General features: G+C 37.9%; 1 protein-coding gene across 1 annotated transcript in view; it reads right to left on the bottom strand.

Annotated features, from left to right (window-relative positions):
- Positions 1 to 25,354, bottom strand: part of IL6ST (interleukin 6 cytokine family signal transducer) — a 57,952-nt gene that overhangs the window by 26,436 nt on the left and 6,162 nt on the right. The window contains exons 2-7 of the mRNA XM_012457293.3: positions 21,783 to 21,870; positions 14,823 to 14,901; positions 9,161 to 9,466; positions 7,605 to 7,725; positions 2,889 to 3,055; positions 2,175 to 2,329 (exon numbers count right to left, since the gene is read on the bottom strand). Of these exons, the coding sequence (XP_012312716.1) occupies positions 2,175 to 2,329; positions 2,889 to 3,055; positions 7,605 to 7,725; positions 9,161 to 9,466; positions 14,823 to 14,886 (813 nt within the window). The 5' untranslated portion in view covers positions 14,887 to 14,901; positions 21,783 to 21,870. The remainder of the gene's footprint in view (positions 1 to 2,174; positions 2,330 to 2,888; positions 3,056 to 7,604; positions 7,726 to 9,160; positions 9,467 to 14,822; positions 14,902 to 21,782; positions 21,871 to 25,354) is intronic.

A 25,354-nucleotide genomic window follows, 5' to 3' on the forward strand; every position in this document is an offset into this window, starting at 1 on the left:
TCTGTTACCCTTCCTTTTTTCCCTTTATTTCTTCCACAGGGCTTTTAATACAACTCAGGATTTCAGTAGAAAACAGATGGCACACACCACTTAGAATTAATTCAAGGAGGGCTTCATAAAGGGACTACATGCAGAGTATATGAAATCCTTAGACAGTGCAGTTAATACTCTGGGGCTGTTTCTACTTCTAGGCCCAAAGGGATGAGGAGAGGTACCAGAACCCGAAAGAAGAGGGTCAGCTAGGGAGGGCTGTCTTGACAGGCAGTGACCTTAAGTTCAAAGACAGCTGGCTGGGTGTGGTACTTAACACCTGTAATCGCAGCACTTTGGGAGGCTGAGGTGGGTGGATCACCTGTGGTCAGGAGTTCAAGACCAGCCTGGCCAATGGTGAAACCCCATCTTTACTAAAAAAAACAAACATTAGCTGGGCGTGGTGGTGGGTACCTCTAATCCCAGCTACCCAGGATTCTGAGGCAGAAGAATTGCCTGAACTGGGGAGGCGGAGGTTGCAGTGAGCCAAGATTGTGCCATTGTGCTCCAGCCTGGGCAACGAGAGCGAAACTGCATCTCAAAAAAGCAACAACAAAAAAAGCCAGTTCCAGGGAGGAAGCAGAGAAAAATCAACATGCCAGTTTCACTTTTCTTCTGTCTTCTCTCCTGCCCAGCATTAACCAAAGTCACTAGGAAGCTAGAAAGAATGGGAACCCACAGATGAAATCCATACAGGTCAGCATGACACAACAAAGAGAAGGGTAGGGAAGAGAAGAGCGTAGATGTGGACGGGCAAAAGGAAGGTATCCAGCCCAATCAAGAAAAACAAGAGTTTTTGTGGCTTTTAAACTTGGCTTTCAGAAAAAAGAGATTAAACATAGATAAATAAGTGGTTCTATTACTCTGACAATTTAATATTAGATACAAAATAAATGTCAGTCTTTTTTGTAGCACTGAATTAAGATTTTATACTTAGTACTACATTCTGAAGAACTTCAGGTATGTACATTCTCTGTACAACATGAAGCATTAATCCAACTTTGTTTTATTGCTTTTTCTGATTGTATTCTGAGCACTTTAAGTGGGATAAAAAGAGTAGCAGTAAGGTCATGAGCCCAATTCCCTTACAAGCTGACTGTGACCACAGCAGCAAAAGCAAAGACATACTGTTAGTGATAAATGAAATCAAAACAGAGAAGAGTATGGATAGCTGAATGCTATGGTGATAGCCTTTTAAAAAGCTCCAAGTATTTTTTCTTTTGCTGACAAGCATCTTTGGGTACACTATACTTTTCAGTCTTACAAGTTCCCTACCAATCCCTTCCTTTACCTCAGTGGTTGGCAAACTTTCCATAAAGAGGTAGATAAAATATTTACTAATATTTTAGGCTTGCGGGCCAGATCATCTCTTTGAAACTACTACTCACTCTTCCTATGTAGAATAAAAATAGAGACAATATGTAAAGAAATTAGTATGGCTGTGTTCAAAAAAAACTTTATTTCCAAAAACAAGTCACAGGCTGATTTTGGCAGAGTGCAGCACACCAACCCCTACACTAGCTACCTTATCTTTATAATCTCTTTATTTTTGCTCCTCTACTTAATTTGCTTATTACCTATATTCTTTGTATCCCCCATCAAAAATGCCATTTCTAGGTTTGGAGTGGTAGCTCACATCTGTAATCCCAGCACTTTGGGAGGCCAAAGTAGGAGAATCACTTAAGGCCAGGAGTTTGAGACCATCTTGAGCAACATGGTGAGACTCTATTTCCACAAATAATAATAATAATAATAATAATAATAATAATAACAACAACAGCAGCAGCCAGGTGTGGTGGTGCACACCTGTAATGAGACTAAGGAAGGAGGATCAATCACTTAAGCTCGAGTCCAAAGTTGGAGTGGGCCAGCAGCCTGAGCAAAGGGAGACCCTGTCTCTTAAAAAAAAAAGCCATTTCCTATCAACCTATATCATTTTCATGTTGTACTTAAAGGCTACTGTATACAGCAAAGCTGTATTTTCTATCTTCCTGATTGCCCTTGTTTGAAATAAAGACCAAGAGGTGTCAAGCAAAATATTTCACTTAACCAGAAACTTAAGACATTTAGAAAATGACTGAAACTTTTTAAGGTTAGAGGGTTGAAAGAAGAAATATTTGAATAAACAGTAACTTTCAATTTACCTGGCTCCAAGTTGAGGCATCTTTGGTCCTATATTGAATGTTATATTTTAGTGTTATTACACTCTTAATACCTGGGTTGGTCCATGTCAGTTTTAAGATACTAGACAGTTCCTCTGAGTTGATCACTGATAAATTATGTGGTGGATTGGGCTTCACTGAAAAATAAATCCTAAGGCTTATTATGTTTTACAATTTCATATACAAACTCAAATAAACTCTTTATATTTTCCTTTATTTTACGATACTCATTTATCCTTACCAAATGAACTAATTTCTCTGAAAATTATGCTATGCTATAGATCTTATAATGGAAAAAAAAAGATTTCTAAAGAACCTTTAGTTTTCCTTGTCAGTTTACTACATTTATCAATCTCTTCAGGTTCATATATCAAAAGACAAACATTTATGATATCAAATTTTTTAAAACGAGAATAAAAATGGAATATACATATTGTAATTACAACGGTGTAAGATGTTTGAGAACTGGACAAATACCAGAAGATAACATTCAAAGTGAAAATAGCTGTAAGTGTGGTTGGATTATGGATATTTTTCTTTTTCCAAATTCCATTTGATATTATTGATAAAATGATGTCATAAAAATCACTAAGATAAATAAATGCTTGTTTCTACATTAATTAAAATCTAAAAACTGCTGTAATTTATAAACCACTATAGAGTCAAATAAACTCTCAAATTCAGGTTTATAACTACCTTTATATACAGGATCAAAATTGATATGATCTGATGTAACATTCCCAAGCGCATTCTTTGCTTCTACCCAGACTTCAATGTTGACAAAATACACAGTAGAATAATCAACAGTGCATGACGTAGGGGTGTCACGTTTTGCTATGCAATCAGGAAACTTGTGTGTTGCCCTAAATATAAAAAATTGAAGAATCAGTCATTAAAAACACATCTGAAAAAATTAGAGTGAAAAAAATTACTTGCAAAGAATTTGATGAGATCTAGACTGTTGTAGCAAATTTTGCAATACATTGTTGATCACTATCAAAATTTCTTAAAATATTAACCTTTCTTTAAAATTGACTTTGATCTATAGATAATTATTTTCAAATTTGTAGTCTAAAAATATTGTGCTTTAAAATTTTATGCTCCATCCCCACTGACTCCTCTCCAAAAATTATCTATTTCCTTGTGATCCCAGTGCTGTTTTTTCTTTTTCCTAAAACAGAACCCTTACTGTACCAGAAATTTCTTTAAGCACAATATGCTTTCTCTAAGCACAGTATGCTAGAAGATGACAGGAGGTTAAGGATAAGAATTTCTATCGCCCCTTAGCCTTTAGTCTTAGGGCTAAAATTCCTCTTTCTAGTCAAACTTAAGCAACCACTATCTGATTTCTAAAACCATGTTTCAAATAATATTACTATATTTATTTATATGTATATAAATTATGCCTCAATTAAAAAAAATATATATATATAAAAAACACTATTTTTAAAAATAGAAGGATAAACCAAACCCCAAATCGAACCAAAACACAAACAGCCTCTAAGGGGAAGGAGGAAATATAAGGCAGAGGATTCAGGAATATAGACTTCACTGAATATGCCTTAATACTATTAATAGATTTGACTTTGGGATTATTTTATATAATTATTAAGAAAAATTCCTAAAAATCAAAAGCAAAATGAAACACATAAACTTGTGTACTGAGTATGTGGTATAATCACATAGAAAGGAACTATTCCAAGTAACATTAAAACATAGTAATATTCCATACTCTGGCTCGGCCTTAAAAAAATATAGTGATTTGACTACTACACATCCTTCATAGAGAAAAACAATCTTAAAATCATGGCCGGGCGAGGTGGCTCACGCCTGTAACCCCAGCATTTTGGGAGGCCGAGGCGGGCTGATCACGAGGTCAAGAGATCAAGACCATCCTCACCAACATGGTGAAACCCCGTCTCTACTAAAATATGCAAAAATTAGCTGGGCATGGTGGCGCACGCCTGTAGTCCCAGCTACTCAGGAGGCTGAGGCAGGAGAACTGCTTGAACCCGGGAGGCAGAGGTCGCAGTAAGCCAAGATCATGCCACTGCACTCCAGCCTAGCGCCTGGCAACAAAGCAAGACTCTGTCTCAAAAAAAATCATTTTTAGTAATCATTTTGTTGGTGCTAATACTGGTGCTATTATTCTGCAGCTGTTGTATTAACCATAGGATAAAGCAAATGAATAATTATGTTAGTGTTGTTGTGAACTAGGTTTTTCAGTTCATAAGAAAGGAGATGTAGATGTTAGGTGAATGTAATTATGTAAAAATCTACAGTCCTAATTTTAAACTGAAAATATCAGTATGAATTTGTATCTTTTTAAAAGATGTATTATATCTCAAACCACAAAACATACTAGCTCTTTTGACTGAAAAAACCTAAAAACTATGACAACCTAGTAGTGATGAATTCTACCCAGACTGTAGTCTCTAAATGTTATTTCCCACTAAATGAAACCAGAGAGTTTTGGGAAATGGTTGATTCCAAGTCTGGGTGAAGAAATATGTAAGATGAGCCTGTAAAAACACGTTATATCAGAGAGCTACCAAGGGCTAAGGAAGTTGTGTCAAGGTGATGAATGAGCTGGGCATGGTGTCTCACACCTGTAATCCCAGTACTTTGGGAGGCAGGTGGATCACCTGAGGTCAGGAGTTCAAGAACAGCCTGGCCAACATGGTGAAACCCCATCTCTATTAAAAATACAAAAATTAGCTGTGCATGGTGGTGGGCACCTATAATCCCAACCACTTGGGAGGCTGAGGCAGGAGAATCGCTTGAACTCGGGAGGCAGAGGTGGCAGTGAGCTGAGATCATGCCACTTCACTCCAGCCTGGGCAAAAAAAGTGAAACTCTGTCTCAAAAAAAAAAAAAAAAAAAAGCCAGGAATGGTGGCTCATGCTTGTAATCAATCCCAGCACTTTGGGAGGCCGAGATGGGTGCATCACCTGAGGTCAGGAGTTCAAGACCAGCCTGGCCGACATGGTGAAACCGTCTCTAAAAAAGAAAAAAAAAAAAAAGACAGAGGCTGATAAATGCAGTTTCTCTTAAAAAAAAAAAAAAAAAAAAAAAAAAAAAAAAAAAAAAGACGAATGAGCCAATCTGAATAAAGTGCCACTGATCAAAGATGGGACAATTTAAGCATCAGTAAGAATAACCACTATAATGAATTAAAATATCAAATATGTTTAAATATAAATTTATAATGAAAAAGAAAAGTCCTCATTATCTAGGAGGATACCAGGAAATCAACTTATTATAAAACTGGTAATTAAGGAAAAATATTAACCCTATCATGTTTTTCTTATCTGAATTGTACTTCAGGGTAACTCACAATTGATAAAGGCAAGATTTTCTTTAAGTATTTCAACTAAAACAAACAAAACACAGGATACCCATTTTATAATTTATATTATGATCATTGATGACTGCTCAAAGCTGTAAGGAAAATACTAGTAGGAAAACAACATGATTAAATTTCCAAAACCTTCTGTTGAGTTGAAAAACTTTTCACAAAAGACTATACTATTCAGGGAGGACCCATACTCAGAAAAAAAAAAAAAGACTATATAATTTCATTTATATGACCTTCTGTAACAGGAAAAAATAATCTATGGTGAAGAAAATTAGGTTGTTGCTCATGGGTGGGGCAGTGGCTGGGACTGACTGGGAAGGAGCAGGAGGGAACTTTCTGGTTGCAATGTTCTATGTCTTGATACTGATTTGAGTTACACAGGTGTGTGTACTTGTCAAAACTCAGTGAATGATACACTAAGATCTGTGTTTTTGCTATATGTAAATTTTATCTAAAAACAAAATACTGAACTCTAGTTCATGTAAAGTGATTAAGAAGCATATTAATGACTGTAACTCACTATGAACTGCATAAAAAAAGAGATGAATAGATAGAAGGAAGGCATAAATAGATAATAAAGAAAATACAGTAAAATGTTAATTGTAGAATCTAGGTGATGGATATGTAAGAGTGTTCACTGCAAAATTCTTTCAGCTTTTGTGTTTGAAAACAAAATGGGAATAAGGCTGACAACACCTGAAACCACTACTCAATCTTAATTTCAGGAAAAAGAAAAACAGTGAAACATTATCTGGATGTTTCTGATAGAAGTATCCCTCATTCTACGAAATATTTTTTTGGGGAAAAAAAGCATCAAACCCAAATCTGATGAAATCTGTAAGTCTAACAGCAATTTTTTGGACATAAAAAGACAAGGGGGCTGGGCATGGTGGTTCACACCTGTATTCCCAGCACTTTGGGAGGCCAAGGCAGGTGGATCACAAGGTCAGTAGTCAGACCAGCCTGACCACCACGGTGAGACCTGCCATCTCCACTATAAAATACCAAAAAAAATTAGCTGAGCGTGGTGGTGCGCACCTGTAATCCCAGCTACTCAGGAGACTGAGGCAGAAGAATCGCTTGAACCCAGGAGGCGGAGGTTGCAGTGAGCCGAGATTGCACAACTGTACTCCAGCCTTGGCGAGAGAGCAAGACTCTCAAAAAAAAAAAAAAAAAAAAAGACAAGAGAATATGTTAAACAATGAATTGTAAGGAAAAAGTTTTAACAACTGAATTATAAGGAAAAAGAAGAAACAGAACCTATAGTTTGAGGGACAAGATATAAATTCACAAAGTATGGAGCTTACTCTAATCTTGATTCAAACAAATGTAAAAAAAATTATACATCTACATGTATTTATGAGACAATGGGGGAAATTAACACTAACAAAAAATGATGTATTTTATATCTGAGTGTAATAATGGTATGTTGTTAGGCTTTTTTAAAAATGTCCTTATCTTTTAGAGATATGTATTGAAATATTTTTGATGAAATGATATGATGTTTGAGATTTTCTCTTCAAGATAATATGGGCAAGAGTATCTTTGAAATAAGACTGGTCACGAGCTAACCATTGTTGAAGCTGAGTGATGGGTATGTATGGGTACTTATTATACCATTATTTCTACTTTTATATTTTATTTAATTTTTTGAGATGGAGTCTCACTCTGTTGCCCAGGCTGGAGCGCAGTGGTGCAATCTCAGCTCACTGCAACCTTCGTCTCCTGGATTCAAGCGATTCTCCTGCCTCAACCTCGGAGTACTTGGGGTTACAGGTGCCTGCCATCACAGCTAATTTTTGTATTTTTGGTAGAGATGGAGTTTCATCCTGTTGGCCAGGTTGGACTCAACTCCTGACCTCAAGTGATCCACCTGCCTCAGTCTCCCAAAGTGCTGGGATTACAGGTGTGAACCACCACACCTGGCCTCTACTTTTAGATATATTTTAAATGTTACAAAATAAAAAATTAAATGTTTTAAAACAGCATTTAATATTACTTGGAAAATGAATAACTTAATAAATCTAACACAAAACAAATTTAAAACAACATACCATTCAGATTTTAAAGTGAAGTTTGTCTCCAAGTGTGTTTCCCTTCCAGGATCCCACTGACACATCATTTTCTTTCCCTCATTCACAATGCAACTCAAATTTTCAGGTTTTTCTGGAGGCACTAAAAGAGATTAATTATTGTTTTTCAAAAAGCGTTATATCCACAAATAGTATGCAATTTATATACTACCCAAGACATTTACAACCTAAATTAGATGAAAAAAAACAAACCCAAGCAAAAAGTATGGACTCTATGAAAGGCTGGTAATGTTGTTAATTTCTTTTCTATCTAAACTCTTATACTTCTTTTTAGGCAATAATACCTATACATCCATCCTGTCATTAACTGGTTTGTTTCATAGTAATTTTCTATATAAAATCAACTTTCATTTATAACTGGATAAAATATCAGCTGATTTCTCCATCAAGTGCATTTTTAAAGGTAATATTTATATATGTTCGTAAGAGGAAATTACGTAGAAGCAAAAATGATTCATTTATATTTATCTTCTTATTGCATTCCCAACTCTGTTGGAAGAAAAGCAAATGCCAAAATTGTAAAGTCTGGGTGATCTACAAATTTAATAATCCACCTTTAGATCACAGTAAGTTTATTTTGTTTACTTTGTTACTCCAAGGCCAGGCAGGGTGGCTCACGCCTGTAATCCTAGCACTTTGGGAGTCTGAGGCAGGTGAATCATCCGAGGCCAGGAGTTTTGAGAACAGTCTGGCCAACAGGGCAAAACTCCATCTCTACTAAAAGTACAAAAAATTAGCCAGGCATGGTGGTTCACGCCTGTAGTTCCAGCTACTTGGGAGGCTAAGGCAGGAAGATCACTTGAACCTGGGAAGTGGAGATTGCAATGAGCTGAGATCATGTCACTGGACTCCAGCCTGGGAGACACAGTGAGAGTCTGTCACCAAAAAAAAGATTTATTCCCGTATTGATTTGCCTTCTTTTTTTTTTTTTTTGTTTTGGAGACAGGGTTTCACTCTCATTGCCCAGGCTGGAGTGCAAATGCCACGATCTCAGCTCACCGCAACCTCCACCTCCCAGGTTCAAGTGATTCACCTGCCTCAGCCTTCCAAGTAGCTGGGATTACAGGCATGCACTACCATGCTTGACTATTTTTGTATTTTTAGTAAAGACAGGGTTTCTCCATGTTGGTCAGGCTGGTCTCAAACTCCTGACTTCAGGTGATCCGCCTGCCTCCGCCTCCCAAAGTGCTGAGATTATAGACGTGAGCGTTACCATCATAGATGTCAATTCAACAATACTTTTTTGTGGTGGGAGGGAGGGTCTCATGTCAAATATTTATTTAGTAAACTGAAAACTGCTTGACTTTCAGGAAAGACAGGAGACTTGCATCACTCTTTAGGCTTTGGCACATTAACAATGGAAATGTAGTTCCTACTTCTAAGCTTATTTTTTAAAACAAACATGTCCAAGTCACTAAGTCTACAAGTTACACATTTTATAAAGATGAAAGGACACCATTAAAAATGCAGTTCAATAGTCATGACAATGCCTTAAGTAAGACAAAAACAAAACTTACAGCCTGAAATTACTGTGATTCCATAAACATTCTGTTCAAGCTGTCCAAATGTAAGAATGTTGCAAGTGAGCTGAATATTTAATGAAGCTATATCTGTAAAGGTGACACTGGATGCTGTTCTGTTTATGATAGTATATTGTTCCTTAGGAATAGTAAAATGGTTTGTTTTCCAGAAAATGTAATTCGCATTTACATGAAAATAATCCATACATTTTTCCTTTAGCACACAAACTGCAGTGAAATTAGAATGAAGTTGTACAACTGGAGATTCAGGACTGATATGACCACATGGATCTAGAAGTTCACCTAAAAAGGAACAATAGAAAATATATAAATAGACTGAATTTTTTTGGTACAACATGATATCTAGCTGGTAGCACTCAATTTAGATTCCTTCAACCTTCACTAAAATATCCCTAAAGACACAGAAAAAGAATACACACCTGAAAATCAATGGTTAGAATTTAATGCCTGAATTTGTAAAAAAAAAATATGCAAATTAGAAGGATAATAGAGCTGAATTAAGAAAAACCCATTCATGCTTTAGCCCAAGGTATAAACTGTTTCTTTAAAGAAACACAGACTACCTACAGCATAATATATACTCGCCCCATGACTATTCTGTCCCTCCATTTGGACCCCAGGTCTAAACTAAACTCTCCAGAAAATAGGCAGTGGTAGTCTCCTCTACAGTACTGAATGCTGTTGTGAAATACAGTTGGGGTCACAGACAGACAGTATATACGTCCACACATCAAAACTCAGACATCAAAAGAAACAGCAAGGGACCAATACAAAACAGGAAGAATAAAACAAGGTGGCCAAACAGTTTAGTTTTAAGAATAAATGCATGGAGCTGTGTGTGGTGGTTTATGTCTATAATCTCAGCACTTTTGGAAGGCCAAGGCAAGAGGATCGCTTGAGCTCAGGAGTTTGAAACCAGCTCAGGCAACATAGGGAGACGCCATCTGTACTAAAAATAAAAAAAAATTAGCCGAGCATGGTGATGCATGCCTATAGTCCCAGCTACTCTGGAGGCTGGAGGCGGGATGATCCCTTGAGTCCAAGAGGTCAAGGTTGTAGTACACCATTGCACTCCACCCTGGACAATGGATTGAGAATAAATGCATGGGATAAGATCCCCTATTTAGAAACAAAGAATCAGCATGACCAACAGAGTGAAACCCTGTCTCTACAAAAATTAGCCGGGTGTTGTGGTGGGTACCTGTAATCTCAGCTACTCGGGAGTCTGAGGCATGAGAATCACCTGAACCTGGGAGGTGGAGGCTGCAGTCAACTGAGGTCAAGCCACTGCACTCCAGCCTGGGCAACACAGTAAGACCCAGTCTCAAAAACAAACAAAACACAAAGAATCAGATGGGGTAAAAAAAAATTAAACTATATGCTTTACCTATCACCTAGTCCATGTTGATGGCATCTCAGTTCCCATCTCTAGCACTAACCCCTCCATGCTTTCAATAACCCATTAGACACATATCCCCCTGAGATTTCCTATAGCTATGTTTAAATGAGCATGTCCAAAACTATATGTATCACGATCTTTTCAAACTTATAATTTTTTATTCTTACTTCTCTGCCTCTGCTAACAGCGCCACTCCCATCCAGACATCTAGGCCAAATACTCTGTAGTCATCTTCCAACCTCTCTAATTAGCCTCCACTAATCTCCAACTTAACAATATTGCACTTTATTGGTTCTATATTCTTAATATGCATATCAATCTCTTCTTTCCAATGAAATAAACCTTTTGACTGCTGAAGCACAGAGCACTGTATTATTTATATCAGCCTGACCTCCTTCCAGTTTATCTTACATACTACTGTCACAGATACTGTTCTAAAATAATTATGACATTTGTCTACATTAAATGATTTAGTGACTACCTATCACCAAGATAAAATTCCCAACTATTTGACATGATTTTATTCTTTTTCTGTATCTTCAATGTCCACAATTTTAAGGTGGCTTTCCTCAGTGAATCCTATTTGCTGTGGGGTTCCTGGGTAGTTACCTGTGAAGTCTTTTTGAGATTAAAAATTACTAGTCTGGGCAACATGGCAAAACACCATCCCTACAAAAAAATACAAAAATTAGCCAGGCATAGTGGCACCTGCCTGTAGTCCCAGCTACTTCTACTTAGGGTTGGGGGTAGGGTGCTAAGGCAGGAGGATTGCTTGAGCCCAGGAGGTCAAGGCTGCAATGAGCTCCAACTGGCCACTGTCCTCCAGCCTGGGCTATGGAGAGAGATGCTGTCTCAAACAAACAAAAAACAAAAAAAATTACTTATGTAAAGCACTTAGTACAATGCCAGGTACTCAACAGACCTCCAATAAATGGCAGTCTATCATTACTACTACTTTCCAGAGACAGGTAATCTAGTCACACTGATAGGGTCTATAAGGGTCCATCAGAGGTGACTGTTTTAGCAGTTAAGGTAAAAGGCATAGAATAACATAACTGTGATAGTGCAAAGAATCTTAGAGATCATTTACTTCAACCTTTTATAGATAAAGAATGCTGAGATAACTAAAAAGTCAACCTCAGTTAACAGACTCTTCCAATTCCCAACTTGGTCCTCATCTAGGTGGCACAAAGGATAAAGCTATCTTAAAAAATTAGATAATTATTTTCTTATTCCATCTCTCAAAATCAGCAGGAAAAATTAAAAATGGTCTTTGCAGTCAAAACTGTATCCCTAAATGGAATCCTAGGACCTCTCATAAAGCCTGGAAAACCCAGAGTTGGAATGTGTATTTCTTTGTTTCAAACTTATAATGTGACCTGTTTATATCATCTTGCCATTATTTATACATGTCTACTGTAAATCTAAGTGCATACTCTCAATTTCTAATAGTATGGTCCTTCACCTTGTGGAGAATCTCTAAGTTACCCTGTGATACTGGGTCTTACGACTCCCTAGACCTCACTTTATTCTTTGGCAAAATCACTATACTTTAGAGATAGTAATTATAGGGACATTAAATATGAAATATTCTCTAAAGTATTAAAAACAAAAGATATAATTAGAGACCTAATATGATTAATTTTTAATCACATAGAATAAAAGAAATATTAAAAAATGGGCAAACGTTCTGTTTTTCAAAGTGAGACACAGCTTCACTAAAACCATCCCATGCCAAATTAACCCCATTTTATAGGGCTACCAGGTGGAAATTAAATTGTAAAAAGAAAGTATTTTAATTAAGAAAGGTAACTGAAAAGGTTATTTTTTAATGTTTATAGGGTAAGACGAAGACATGTGAATTAGCATATATTATAATCAGGTAGGATGTGGTAGCTCACGTCTGTAATCCCAGCACTTTGGGAGGCTGAGATGGGCAGATCACCTGAGATCAGGAGTTCTAGACCAGCCTGACCAACATGGCAAAACCCCATCTGTACTAAAAATACAAAAATTACCCGGGTGTGGTGGCCCACACCTGTAATCCCAACTACTCAGGAAGCTGAGGCAGAAGAATTGCTTCAACTCGGGGGGCAGAGGTTGCAGTTAGCCAAGATCCCACTGAACTCCAGCCTGGGTGACAGAACAAGACTCTGTCTCAAAAAAGGTCTCAGCTACTTGGGAGGCTGAAATGGGAGAATCACTTGAACCCAGGAGGCAGAGGCTGCAGTGTGTGGAGACTGTGCCACTGCACTTCAGCCTGGGTGGCAGACTGAGACTCTGTCTCAAAAAAAAAAACAAAAAAAACAAAACACAGCCAAAAATAAGTTAATATAGAGAAAACATTTGGGCAGTCCCTGGGCTACAATAAACATTATAAAAATGACAGTTACTGGCTATTTATTATAAATATTGTTGCCTTTGAATAAAAGGCTCTTTATGACCAGTGATGATTAGCATTTGTTGATATGTTTGTTGGCCTCACAAATGCTCATCATCACTGGTCATTAGAGAAATGTAAATCAAAACCACATTGAGATATCATCTCACGCCAATTAGAATGGCGATCATTAAAAAATCTGGAAACAGCCGGGCGCGGTGGCTCAAGCCTGTAATCCCAGCACTTTGGGAGGCCGAGGCGGGTGGATCACGAGGTCAAGAGATCGAGACCATCCTGGTCGACATGGTGAAACCCCGTCTCTACTAATACAAAAAAAAAATTAGCTGGGCATGGTGGCGCGTGCCTGTAATCCCAGCTACTCAGGAGGCTGAGGCAGGAGAATTGCCTGAACCCAGGAGGCGGAGGTTGCGGTGAGCCAAGATCGCGCCATTGTACTCCAGCCTGGGTATCAAGAGCGAAACTCCGTCTCAAAAAAAAAAAATCTGGAAACAACAGATGTTGGAGAGGACGTGGAGAAATAGGAACACTCTTACACAGTTGGTGGGAGTGTAAATAGTTCAACCATTGTAGAAGACAGTGTGGCGATTTCTTAAGGATCTAGAAATATAAATTCCATTTGACCCAGCAATCTCATTACTGGGCATATACCCAAAGAACTATAAATCGTTCTGCTATAAAGACACATGCACACGTATGTTCATTGTAGCCCTATGTACAATAGCAAAGACCTGGAACCAACCCAAATGCCCATCAATGATAGACTGGACAAAGAAAATGTGGTACACGTATACCATGGAATACTATGCAGCCATAAAAAATGATGAGTTCGTGTCCTTTGTAGGGACTTGGATGAATACGGAAACCATCACTCTCAGTAAACTGACACAAGAACAGAAAGCCAAACACTGCATGTTCTCACTCAATAGGTGGGTGTTGAACAATGAGAACACGTGGACTCAGGGAGAGGAGCATCACACACTGGGGGCAGTTGGAGGGGGTAGGGGAGAGAGCAGGGGTGGGGAGGAAGGGGAGGGTAGGGAGGGATAACATGGGGAGAAATGCCAGATATAGTATGCACTTAAAGTTAAATAAATAAATAATTTAAAAAAAAAAAAAAAACAGTCTGACTACAGTGGCTCTGATACACACACACGTACAGATAAATATTTTTTATGATACAGGGTCTTGCTATGTAGCCCAGCATAGAGTACAATGGCATGACCATGGTTCACTGTGACCTTGAGCTCTAGGGTTCGAGTAATTCTCCTGCCTCAGCCTCCTGAATAGAGACTCAGAGGGACTAGAGGCGTGACATGATTTGAATCTGTGTCCCCATCCAAATCTTATGTCGTACTGTAATCCCTAGTGTTGAAGGTGGGGCCTGGTAGGGAGGAGACTGGATAACTGGGTAACTGTAGTTTGGGGAGTTACCAAACAGGAAAGAGACACAGGAAAGCAGTCCTTTAATACTTGAAGAGCATGCAGTATGAATGACTTAAAATTTAACAAGATTTAACAGATTTTCTCCTATTAATTTACTGGAAAAAAAAAAAGCCACACATTTTCTTCCTTCCCCATTTAAAAGTTATTGTTAGTATCAATACATAGCATTTAAGATTACTGAATGACTGTTACAACTCAAATTATACGAAAAAAGACTATCAAGCATATTTTTACTTATTAAAATCATTTTAAGATATTATTCCCTCTATTATCCTAGAAAGAATATATGAACATAATTAAAGAATAATTAAACATAAGCTTCATTATATAATGATATAAAAATATACAAACCTAATTTGTGAAGTTAGAAGGTAAGAGTATTTCATGAACCTTACCTATAGATTCAGTGGTGAGGAAAATAAACAAGGCTTGCACTAGCCAAGTCTGCAACGTCAACATCTTGAGTAGCTATTTCTGCAACAGACAAATGTAATATTACTTTTAATATTTTTGTCTCTTATATACACATAATTTAAGATACAATCTTGTTTCCATTCTGTAGCTGTGTTTCTAAAAGGTGGTAAAATTCTTATGAGAATATAGAAAACAAACAAGTCTTCACGTTATTTTTCTTTATTCCCAATGAAGTTATGTCTATGGAAAACACTGCTAGAAAACATAATTTATACTTTAAGATTAAAAGAGATAACTTGTTTCTTCCTTAAGTGAAGTCCTGTATTAGTAAATAACTGTGAGATTAAGAACTTCAGAGACAAACTTCTACATGGCAAAACTCACTGTATATGTATCCTTAAAAGATACCTGACTAATGGGAAAAAAATGTAATTCATAGCATGGCCAAAAATTTTCCCTAATATATAAAGAATGCCTAAAAATCATTAAAAAATTTCTAACACCTAACAGAACAACAGGCAAAAAGATTTGAATAGTTTATAGAAAAGGAAATACAAATCAAGCATATAAGAAGATGCTTTCAACCTCACTCAAAATGAGAGATATAAATTAAAACTATTCAGATAGGAATGCAAAAGGATATTAAACACTCTGGTAAACAATTTGGTAGTTCATTACCAAGTTAAAAGCACACCATAAGACTTGGTATTTCCACTCCCTTAGAGCGTATTCCCCAAAATAAAAACACAGGCCCACACCAAGACTCATACTCAAATGTTCACAGCAGCTTTATTCGTAAGTCCCAAACTGGAAACAATCCAAATGTCCCCCAACTGGTGAATGTATAAACATATATCCAAACAATGGTACAGACACACAATAGAATACTACTCAGCAAAAAAAAAAAGGTACGAACTAGTGATACATTCAGTAGTATGAATGAATCTCAAAATCTCAAAAGCATTACACCGAATAAATGAAGCCAGACACAACAGGCTATATACTGTATAACTATTTACAGGAAACTTTTTGTTTTAGGGACTGGGGATTACAATATGACATGAGATTTGGTTGGCTGGGGACACAGATTTAAACCATATCACACCTCTAATCTCAGCTACTCAGGAGGCTGAGGCAGGAGAATCACTGGCCCTGGAGCTCGAGGTCACAGTGACCCATGGTCACATCACTGCACTCAACCAAATATCCATTAACACTAGGATAAATTACAGTATATTCCTTTTAGAGATGGCAAACTCCTAGGCTCAAGTGATCCTCTTGCCTTGGCCTCCCAAAGTGTTGGGATTACAGGCATAAGCCATTGTGCCTCCAAAATTCTTGATATGGCAAAACTAGGGTGACAAAATGCAGATTCAGGGTTGCCTAGGGCTGAGGTAGAGGAGGCACATGTAAAGGGGAATAAAGGAAATCTGGGGTGACAAAAATATTCTATGACTTGATTGTAGTGGTGACTGTAAGACTCTATACATTTGGCAGGGTGCAGCACTTTTGAGAAGCTGAGGTGGGTGGATCACTTGAGGTCAGGAGTTCGAGACCAGCCTGGCCAACATGGTGAAACCCTGTCTCTACTAAAAATACAAACATTAGCCAGATGTGGTGGCTCATGCCTGTAGTCCCAGCTACTCGGGAGGCTGAGACAGGAGAATCGCTTGAACCCAGAGGAGGAGGATGCAGTTAGCCAAGATCGTGCCACTGCCCTCCAGCCTGGCGACAGAGTGAGACTCCATCTCAAAAAAAAAAAAAAAAAAAAAAACCCCACAAAAACTAGCGGGTGTGATAAAAAAAAAAACCCACAAAAATTAGCTGGATGTCCTAGCTACTTGGGAGGCTGAGGCAGGAGAATTGCTTAAATCTGTGAAGTGGAGGTTGTAGTAAGCCCAGATCATGCCACTACACTCCAGCTTGGGCAACAGAGCAAGATCCTGTCACCAAAAAAAAAAAAAATTAGCTGGGTGTGGTGGCATGTGCTTGCAGTCCCAGCTACACGTGAGCCTTGAGGCAGAACTGCTCGAACCTGGGAGGCAAAGGCTACAGTGAGCTGAGATCGCACCACTTCACTCCAGCCTGGGTGACAAAGTGAGACTCTTGACTCTATTAAAAAAAAAAAAAAAAAAAAAAGACTATACATTTGTCAAAATTCACTAAATTCTGTACCAACTATTTCAAAGTGAGATTTTACCTCACTTTCAAACTAACAAGTCAGCCTACCACAGTGTCATGGATACTGGCAAAAGGCAAGACATTCTTGAGTCGGAGACAAAGGACTTTATTACTCATAACAGTAGTCAGAGTATCAGCATTTTCTTGTACCAGCTGCTTCAGTCCCAACTGCCACAGGGCACTGTGAAGTCAGATGACACCTGCAGAGGCTGCTTCACAGGAAAGAAAAGACAGAGCTTAAGAAACCCCGAACTTGAAAAATGTGCAGCAAGTGTGTCTGCCATTTACTCTAGAGGGGGACATTATCTCTATCTTTGAAGACTATAAGCAAACCTGCCCTCTGCCCCATGGCTCTGAGAGCCTACCTTCCAACATTCTTTAAAAGCTAAGTTGGCCATGTGCAGTGGCTCACACCTGAAACCCCAGCATTCTGGAAGGTGGAGGCAGGTGGATGACGAGGTCGGGAGTTCAAGAACAGCCTGGCCAAGATGGTGAAACCCCATCTCTACTAAAAATACAAAAATTAGCCAGGCATAGTGGCGGGTGCCTGTAATCCCAGCTACTCGGGAGGCTGAGGTAGAGAAGTGCTTGAACCCAGAAGGCAGAGGTTGCAGTGAGCCGAGATCGCACCACTGAACTCCAGCCTGGGCAAACGAGTGAGATCCGATCTCAAAAAAAAAGAAGGTTAAGTTCAGAAAAAAAGGCAGCCATCAGGATTCTGCTCATAAGAAATGCAGAAATCTAAGACCCATGGGTTTCCTATCAAGTTGTAACTAAAAACTGAAAAACTGATGAATTTTATTGTGTATAAATTAGACCTTAAAAACAAAATCTGCCCAGTACGGTATAGCCAAAAGAAATGAGCGCTTAATACCTCCAAAGACATGTACAAGGATTTTACAGAAGTTCTACCCAAAAAAGATGAAAAATAAAATCAACCAAATATCCATTAACACCAGGATAAATTATGGTACATTCAAGTAACTGAATCACAGCAATGAAAAAGAGTAACAGATGCATGCAACATGGATGAATCTCACATATACTACAGAATGAAAGAAATCAGGCAGGCTAGGTGCAGTGGTTCACACCTGTAACGTCAGCACTTTGGGAAGCTGAGGGGAAGGATTGCTTGAGGCCAGGAGTTTGAGAATACGAAAGGGGACATTCTGGGATGCTGACCATGTTCTGTATCTTGACCTGGACAGTGATAAACTCACTGAGCTGTACACTTATGAGTTCTGTTTTACAGTATGTAAATCGCACTTAGGAAAAAAAGGTAAATAAACAAACCAAAACTTATCACAATACCATTCTTACATATTAGTGTTGGTAAAAATATAAAAACCAAAAAGGTATCAACATGGTGTTGTGAGACTAAGCAATGAAGGTATTGTTACACACTACAGGTTATAGTGTAAATTGGCATAAGCTTCCCAATATTGTATACTTTAAAAACTGTCAGTTTCGTTGTTTATAAATTAGACCTCAATTAAAAACAAAGAAAAAAGCCCTACCCAAACAAGGCAGAGAGCCAGTTTGGCAATACCGATCAAAATTACAACACATACATTTGAATATAATGACTCTGTTTTATTTTATCCTATAGATATAAATAAAACACCACCATGTACAAAGTTATTCACTGCATTGCTTTTAATAGTAAAAGGTTCAAACAACCTAAGTATGATAGGACACTAGTTAAATTATGGTATACCAAAACCATGTAAAAAAAAAATGAGGAAGCTCTATATGTACAGAAACATAAAGTTATCTAAAATACATTGTTAAAGTACAGAACAATGCATTGCTATTATCTGTGGGCAAAACAATATACAAGAAAGCAAAACACACATTCATTTCTTTATATATGCATACAATATCTCCAGGAGGATAAAAGTTTGAATACTGGCTGTGATTGGGTATTTGAGAGATCAAGATGGAAGGGAGACTCTCCACCATATACTTTGTAGCCTTCCAATGTTGACCATGTGAATCTTTAGTACTTATGCAAAAAATAAATATAAATTTAAAAATACTTAACGTTGGCTAGGCGCAGTGGCTCATACCTATAACCCCAGGACTTTGGGAGGCCGAGATGGGTGGATAACCTGAGATCAGGAGTTCAAGACCAGCCTGGCCAAAATGGTGAAATCCCGTCTCTACTCAAAGTACAAAAATTAGCAAGATGTGGTAGCGCACACCTGTGATCCCAGCTACTTACGAGGCTAAGGTAGGAGAATTGCTTGAACCTGGGAGGCGGAGGTTGCAGTTAGCTAAGACTGCACCACTGCACTCCAGCCTGGGCAACAGAGCAAGACTCTGTTTCAAAAACAGTAATAATAAATACTTAGGCTGGGCAGGTGGCTCACGCCTGTAATCCAGGCAGTTTGGAAAGCCGAGGCGGGCGGATCATTTGAGGTCAGGAGTTCCAGACCATCGTGGCCTATATGATGAACCCCATCTCTACTAAAAATACTGACACAAGAACACAAAATCAAACACCGCATGTTCTCACTCATAGACGGATGTTGAACAATGGGAACACACGAACACAGGGAGGGGAGCACTATACACTGGGGTCTGTTGAGGGGGAGTGGGGGGGACAGCGCGGGGTGGGGAGTTGGGGAGAGATAGCATGGGGAGAAATGCCACATATAGGTGAGGGGGAGGAAGGCAGCAAATCACACTGCCACGTATGCACCTATGCAACAATCTTGCATGTTTTCCACATGTACCCCAAAACCTAAAATGCAATTAAAAAAAAATACAAAAATTAGCTAGGCATGGTGGTGGGCACTTGTAATCCCAGCTACTCAGGAGGCTGAGGGAGGAGAATTGCTTGAACCCAGGAGGCAGAGGTTACAATGAGCAGAGATGGCCCCACTGCACTCCAGCCTGGGTGACAGAGCAAAACTCCATCTCAAAAAATAAAAATAAATAAATACTTAATGTTGAAAAACTAACTATTGGGTACTACGTTCACTAACTGGGTGACAGTTCAATTATACTCCAAACCTCAGCATCACACAATATACCCATGTAACCTGCACATGTACTCTCTGAATCTAAAATAAAAGCTAAAATTATTAAAGACAAAATATTTAATGTCATTTTTTTTCTCCTGAATAAAACTATTAACTCTTCTTGATGAGAAATGGTTCTATACTTGGAACACAATATTCTTTTATTAAATATACCAACTAACTTGACTTTATGCACTCCCTAACATGGTTTTATTAAAACAAAAATAAAAAAAAAATTTATATGTAACAGCTTTCCAGCACGCCCAGTTAATTTTTAAAAAATTTTTCTGTAAAGACAGGAGTCTCACTCTGCTGCCCAGGCAGGTCTCAAACTCCTGGCCTAAAACAATCTCCTTGGCCTCCCAAAGTGCTGGGATTATAGGTATAAGCCACTACACCAAGCCAAATGTACTATATTCTTGCAACAAAGCTGCTCTAAAACAAGAGGTCCATGAAAGAATTTACCATTACTTCAAAGCAATTAGATTTGTTTGAGTAGTACCACGGAATACAAATAAAGGTAACCAGACAAAGTAAACTTTCCTAATTTTTAAAAGATTGTCATGGAGAGGTGATGAAGAAACATCTATTATGGCACTTGATTTCATAGTCCAAATCTAAGAGATGAAGACACAGTAACATTATATAAAATATTATATGCAATACAGTTAACTTCATTTGGGGCTTATCTTGTTTAAAAAATTGACAGAATTGACAGCACTTTGCTTATTTTTTCCCTCTTTTCCTTCTGTTGATCTAATACTTAATTTAAAATTCTATTAATAGCACTATCTCCTCACCTCTTCCAGAATTTTCTATGCATATATTATAACCATACATTGCATACACTAACCTTCCTTGATATCTGCAGGTTACTTGAGAAGCTTCTACGAAGCCAAAACCTAACTAGTAACCATAAATACAGGAAAGATGAGCTCTGAGAATCAAATGCTGTAACCATTCCTCAACTATGGTGACTTATCATGGTAGTGTGCTGAAAGGAGCTAGACGATGTATAACAGGTATTGCTACTTTTAATGTTAAAGAAACAAAGTTTATAAATGATTTACTCAAAATAGAACAAATTCAAGATTATCCCTATAGTTGTTCATTCTCATTTACTTTCATTTCCATAATTTTCTCAAGTGAGAGAAAAAGCAGTAGAGTTACAATTGATAAATATTTAATGGTTGTGCTCTTCATAAATTATTTTTGTCACTTATGGATTGTGATTTTTTTTTTCGTTTTCTAACTTAACCTAAGGATGGAATAAAAAGCATGAATATATTTGGATTTACAATGCATGTGAAGAAGAATGTCAATATAAACTGTATTACAATTGTAGAACAGTATATGAACTAAAATTGCCAAACAGAAGGCAAAATAATGATCATTGAATGAATAAGTTGAGTGGGGATCAGGATGAGGAAAATTTCTATGTATCTGTCACAGTACAGCGTTACCATGACTAAATCTACCAGAAGATGGTAACACCTACTGTAAATTAACTAATTATTAAATTAGTTTTTAAATTATCCACACACTCTGTTCTCTTCCATCAGTATCATTTATGAGTTCATAGGATACTATCTTATATTACACAAAATGTTTTCACATAAATTATTTCACTGTAGTCTCCTAACATCCTAAAGAATTAGGTGAGTGGGGCAGGGATTATTTACTGGAACTCTATTTAAAAAAAAAAAAAAAATTCAGATGAGACCAATTACTTACCCAAATCACAAAATCAGTAAGTGAAGGAGCAGGGATTTGAAGCTAAGTCCTCTGCTTCTAAATGTCATGCTTTTTCCACTGAGTTTCACTATAAAGAGAGGAGAATCTTTTTCAGAAGGCTGGCTTTGATAATTTTATTGTATGTGTACTTTTAAAATTCCTGTCTGCTCTTAGGCTTTTGGTTTTGCAGATATCCCACTTCAGGTATCTTCAGACCTTCAGAATAAAATAAACCCAAAAACACTTGTAAGAGTATTCAAATATCCTAGTGTTTTTTTTTTTTTTTTTTTTTTTTGGTGAGACAGAGTCTCACTCCCATCACCCAGGCTGGAGTGCAGTAGCACAATCACAGCTCACTGCAGCCTCAACTTCCTGGGTTCAGGTAATCCTCCCACCTCAGCCTCCCAAGTAGCTGGGACTACAGGTGGCACCATCAAGCTTACATTTTGTTTTTTCACTTTTAGTAGAGATGGGGTTTCACCATGTTGCCCAGGCTGAGCTCAAGTGGATCTGCCCACCTCAGCCTCCCAAAGTGTTGGGATTACAGGCGTGAGCCACAGTGCCCAGCCCTAGTGCTATGATTCGATATACACTTGGAAACATTATTGGCTCACCCACACCTAATGCAAACTTCCCTGATGTGTATGTAATGTCACAGAAACATGAAAGGAACATTTATGACAGTTCTTACAGTCACATCTTTTTTCTTCTACTAGCACTAAATTAAGCCTGCTAAATGTAACCAGAGATAAAAATTCATTTTAAGATTTGCTCACTTAAATTCTAGCTTAAGTACTAGTGGCTCCTCTTTGAAATACAAGTAAACTTCAAACTTAGGCAAGGTGCTGAATCTTCCATTATTGTTTCATACACATTAAGCCTTTGATATAATTTAATAACACATAAGAATTTATAAAAATATTTTTAAAATACCTAATGAAAACAAATGGAAAAAATGCCATGTGAAAGTGCACTATAATCTCACCAAGAGATAACTACTATGAACATTTTGGTGGATATTCTTGCAAAATTTCCTGGACGTGTATTATATAACTTTATATTGTATAAATATACACTTTCCTATTTTACAAAGATGGAATCATATAAGTGAGGAACATTTTATAACTTTTTTCAGTTAACACTACATAGTGGACATCATCCTAATACATAAAGAATAATTCCTTGTAGCCTTTGCTCAAATTCACCTCCTCATAGAGATCTTCCCTAATCACCCTGTGTTGCTTATGCTCCTTTCCCGTTTGTTTTTTTCCTACAATGCTTAACACCTTCTAAAATAGGCTGGCAAACATTTTCTGTAAAGGGCCAGATAATAAATATTTTAGGCTTTGCGGGCTTTAAGTTCTCTCTTACAATTAGTTAACTCCATTATTAAAGCGCAAAAGTGGCGGGCGCGCTGGCTCATGCCTGTAATCCCAGCACTTTGGGAGGTTGAGATGGGTGGATCACAAGGTCAGGAGTTCAAGACCAGCCTGGCCAATATGGTGAAACCGTCTCTACTAAAAATACAAAAAAATTAACTGGGCGTGGTGGTGCATGCCCGTAATCCCAGCTACTTGGGAGGCTGAGGCAGGAGAATTGCTTGAACCCGGAAGGCGGAGGTTGCAGCAAGCCAAGATCGCACTATTGCACTCCAGCGTGGGCAACAGAGTGAGACTCTGTCTCACCAAAAAAAAAAAAAAAAAGGTGCAAAAGCAGCCATACACAATATGTAAATAAGTGGGCATAGGTCCATTCCCATAAAACTTTATCTACAAAATGGCTGTAAGCTGTATTTGGTTTATGGGCTACAGTCTGCCAACCCCTGTTCTAAATACAATATAATTAACTTAATTTTCTTGCTGTTTGTTATGGGCAGAATTGTTCCCCTGAAATGATATGTTGAACTTCTAACCCCAGTACCACAAAATGTTGCCCTATGTGGAAAGAAGGCCCTTACAGATTTAATTAGATGTTATAGTAGGCCTTTAGTACAATATGACTGGTGTCTTTACAGAGACAGAGCCAGGAAGAATGCCATGTGACAACAGAGGCAGAAGCTGGAGTTAGCAGCTGTAAACGAAGGAATGTCAAGGACTGATGGCTACCACCAAAAGCTAAGAGAGGAAAAGGAAGATTCTATCCAGTCTCAAAAGGACTTCTAGCCTCCAAAACCTTGAGAGAATAGATTTGTTATTTTGAGCCACCCAGTTTGCGGTACAGGTTGAACATCCCAAATCTGAAAACAGAAATGCTCTAATTCCAAAACTTTTTGAGCTCTCGCATTTTGGATTTCAGATTTTAGAATTTGGGCTGCTCAACTGTAAGTATATAATGCAATTTAAAAGAAATCCAAAAACCAATATACTTCTGTCACTAAGTATTTCAGATAAGGGATACTGTAACAAAGGGATGCTCTATTATAGTAGCCCTAGGAAACTATCACATAGTTTGTGCCCCAAAATAGAAGGCAAGTGAAGAGTGGCATGGCTAGACCCCATGGCAGGTGTGTGCTTGGCTATATCTTCTTTGGTGATGTGTCTGTTCAAACATAATGATCAACTGGGTTTCCTGTTTTCTCATTAAATTTTGAAAGTTCTAAGAAGATACTCTGGGTTTTATTAGAAAATAGATTTATGCATTATTTTCTTGTATGCTTGTCTTTTCATTCTTTTAACTGTCTTTTGAAGAACAGGAGATTTAATTTTAATAAAGTTCAGTTCATCAATTTGTGTTTTTGATGTACCTAAGTAGTGTTTGCCTAATCTAAAATCACAAAGGGCCCAACGTGGTAGCTCACACTTGTAAATCCCAGCACTTTGGGAGGCCAAAGTGGGTAGACTGCCTGAGCTCAGGAGTTTGAGACCAGCCTGGGCGATATGGTGAAACTCTGTCTCTGCTGAAATAGGAAAAAAAAAAAAAATTAGCCAGGCACGGTAGTCCATGTCTGTAATCCCAGCTACACAGGAGGCTGAGGCAAAAGAATCACTTTAACCCAGGAGGCGGAGGTTGCAGTAAGCCAAGATAGCACCACTGCACTCCAGCCTGGATGACAGAACGAGATTCCATCCCCCAACCCCTCAAAAAAAAGATAAAAAATAAAGTCACAAAGGTTTTCTTCCCTACAATTTTTATAGATCACGCCACCGCACTCCAGCCTGGGTAACAAGAGCGAAACTCGGTCTCAAAAAAAAAAAAAAAAAAAAATTTTTTTTTCTAAAAGTAGATGGGCATGGTGGCGCATGCCTGTAATCCCAGCTACTCAGGAAGCTGAGGTGGGAGGATGACTTGAGCCCAAGTTATAGGAGATGCAGTAAGCTGAGAAGCCAAGATCGTGTCACTGCACTCCAACCTGGATGACAGGAGGAAAAAAAAAAAAAAAAAGAAAAGAAAGAAAATGTAATAGAAAAAACCCTACTCACAATAGTACCAGAAACTATAATATATCTAGGAAAAATTTAATCAGAACTATGTGAGAATTTTATGGAGAAAACTGCAATATCCTACTAAATGACACATTAACAGGATCTGAACACCATGGAATGGAAAAAAAAAACCCTAATATAGTACAGATG

The sequence above is a fragment of the Aotus nancymaae genome, unplaced genomic scaffold, assembly GCF_030222135.1.
Source record: "Aotus nancymaae isolate 86718 unplaced genomic scaffold, 86718_ANA_hifiasm-v0.15.2.pri h1tg000014l, whole genome shotgun sequence".
Classification (NCBI taxonomy): Eukaryota; Metazoa; Chordata; class Mammalia; order Primates; family Aotidae; genus Aotus; species Aotus nancymaae.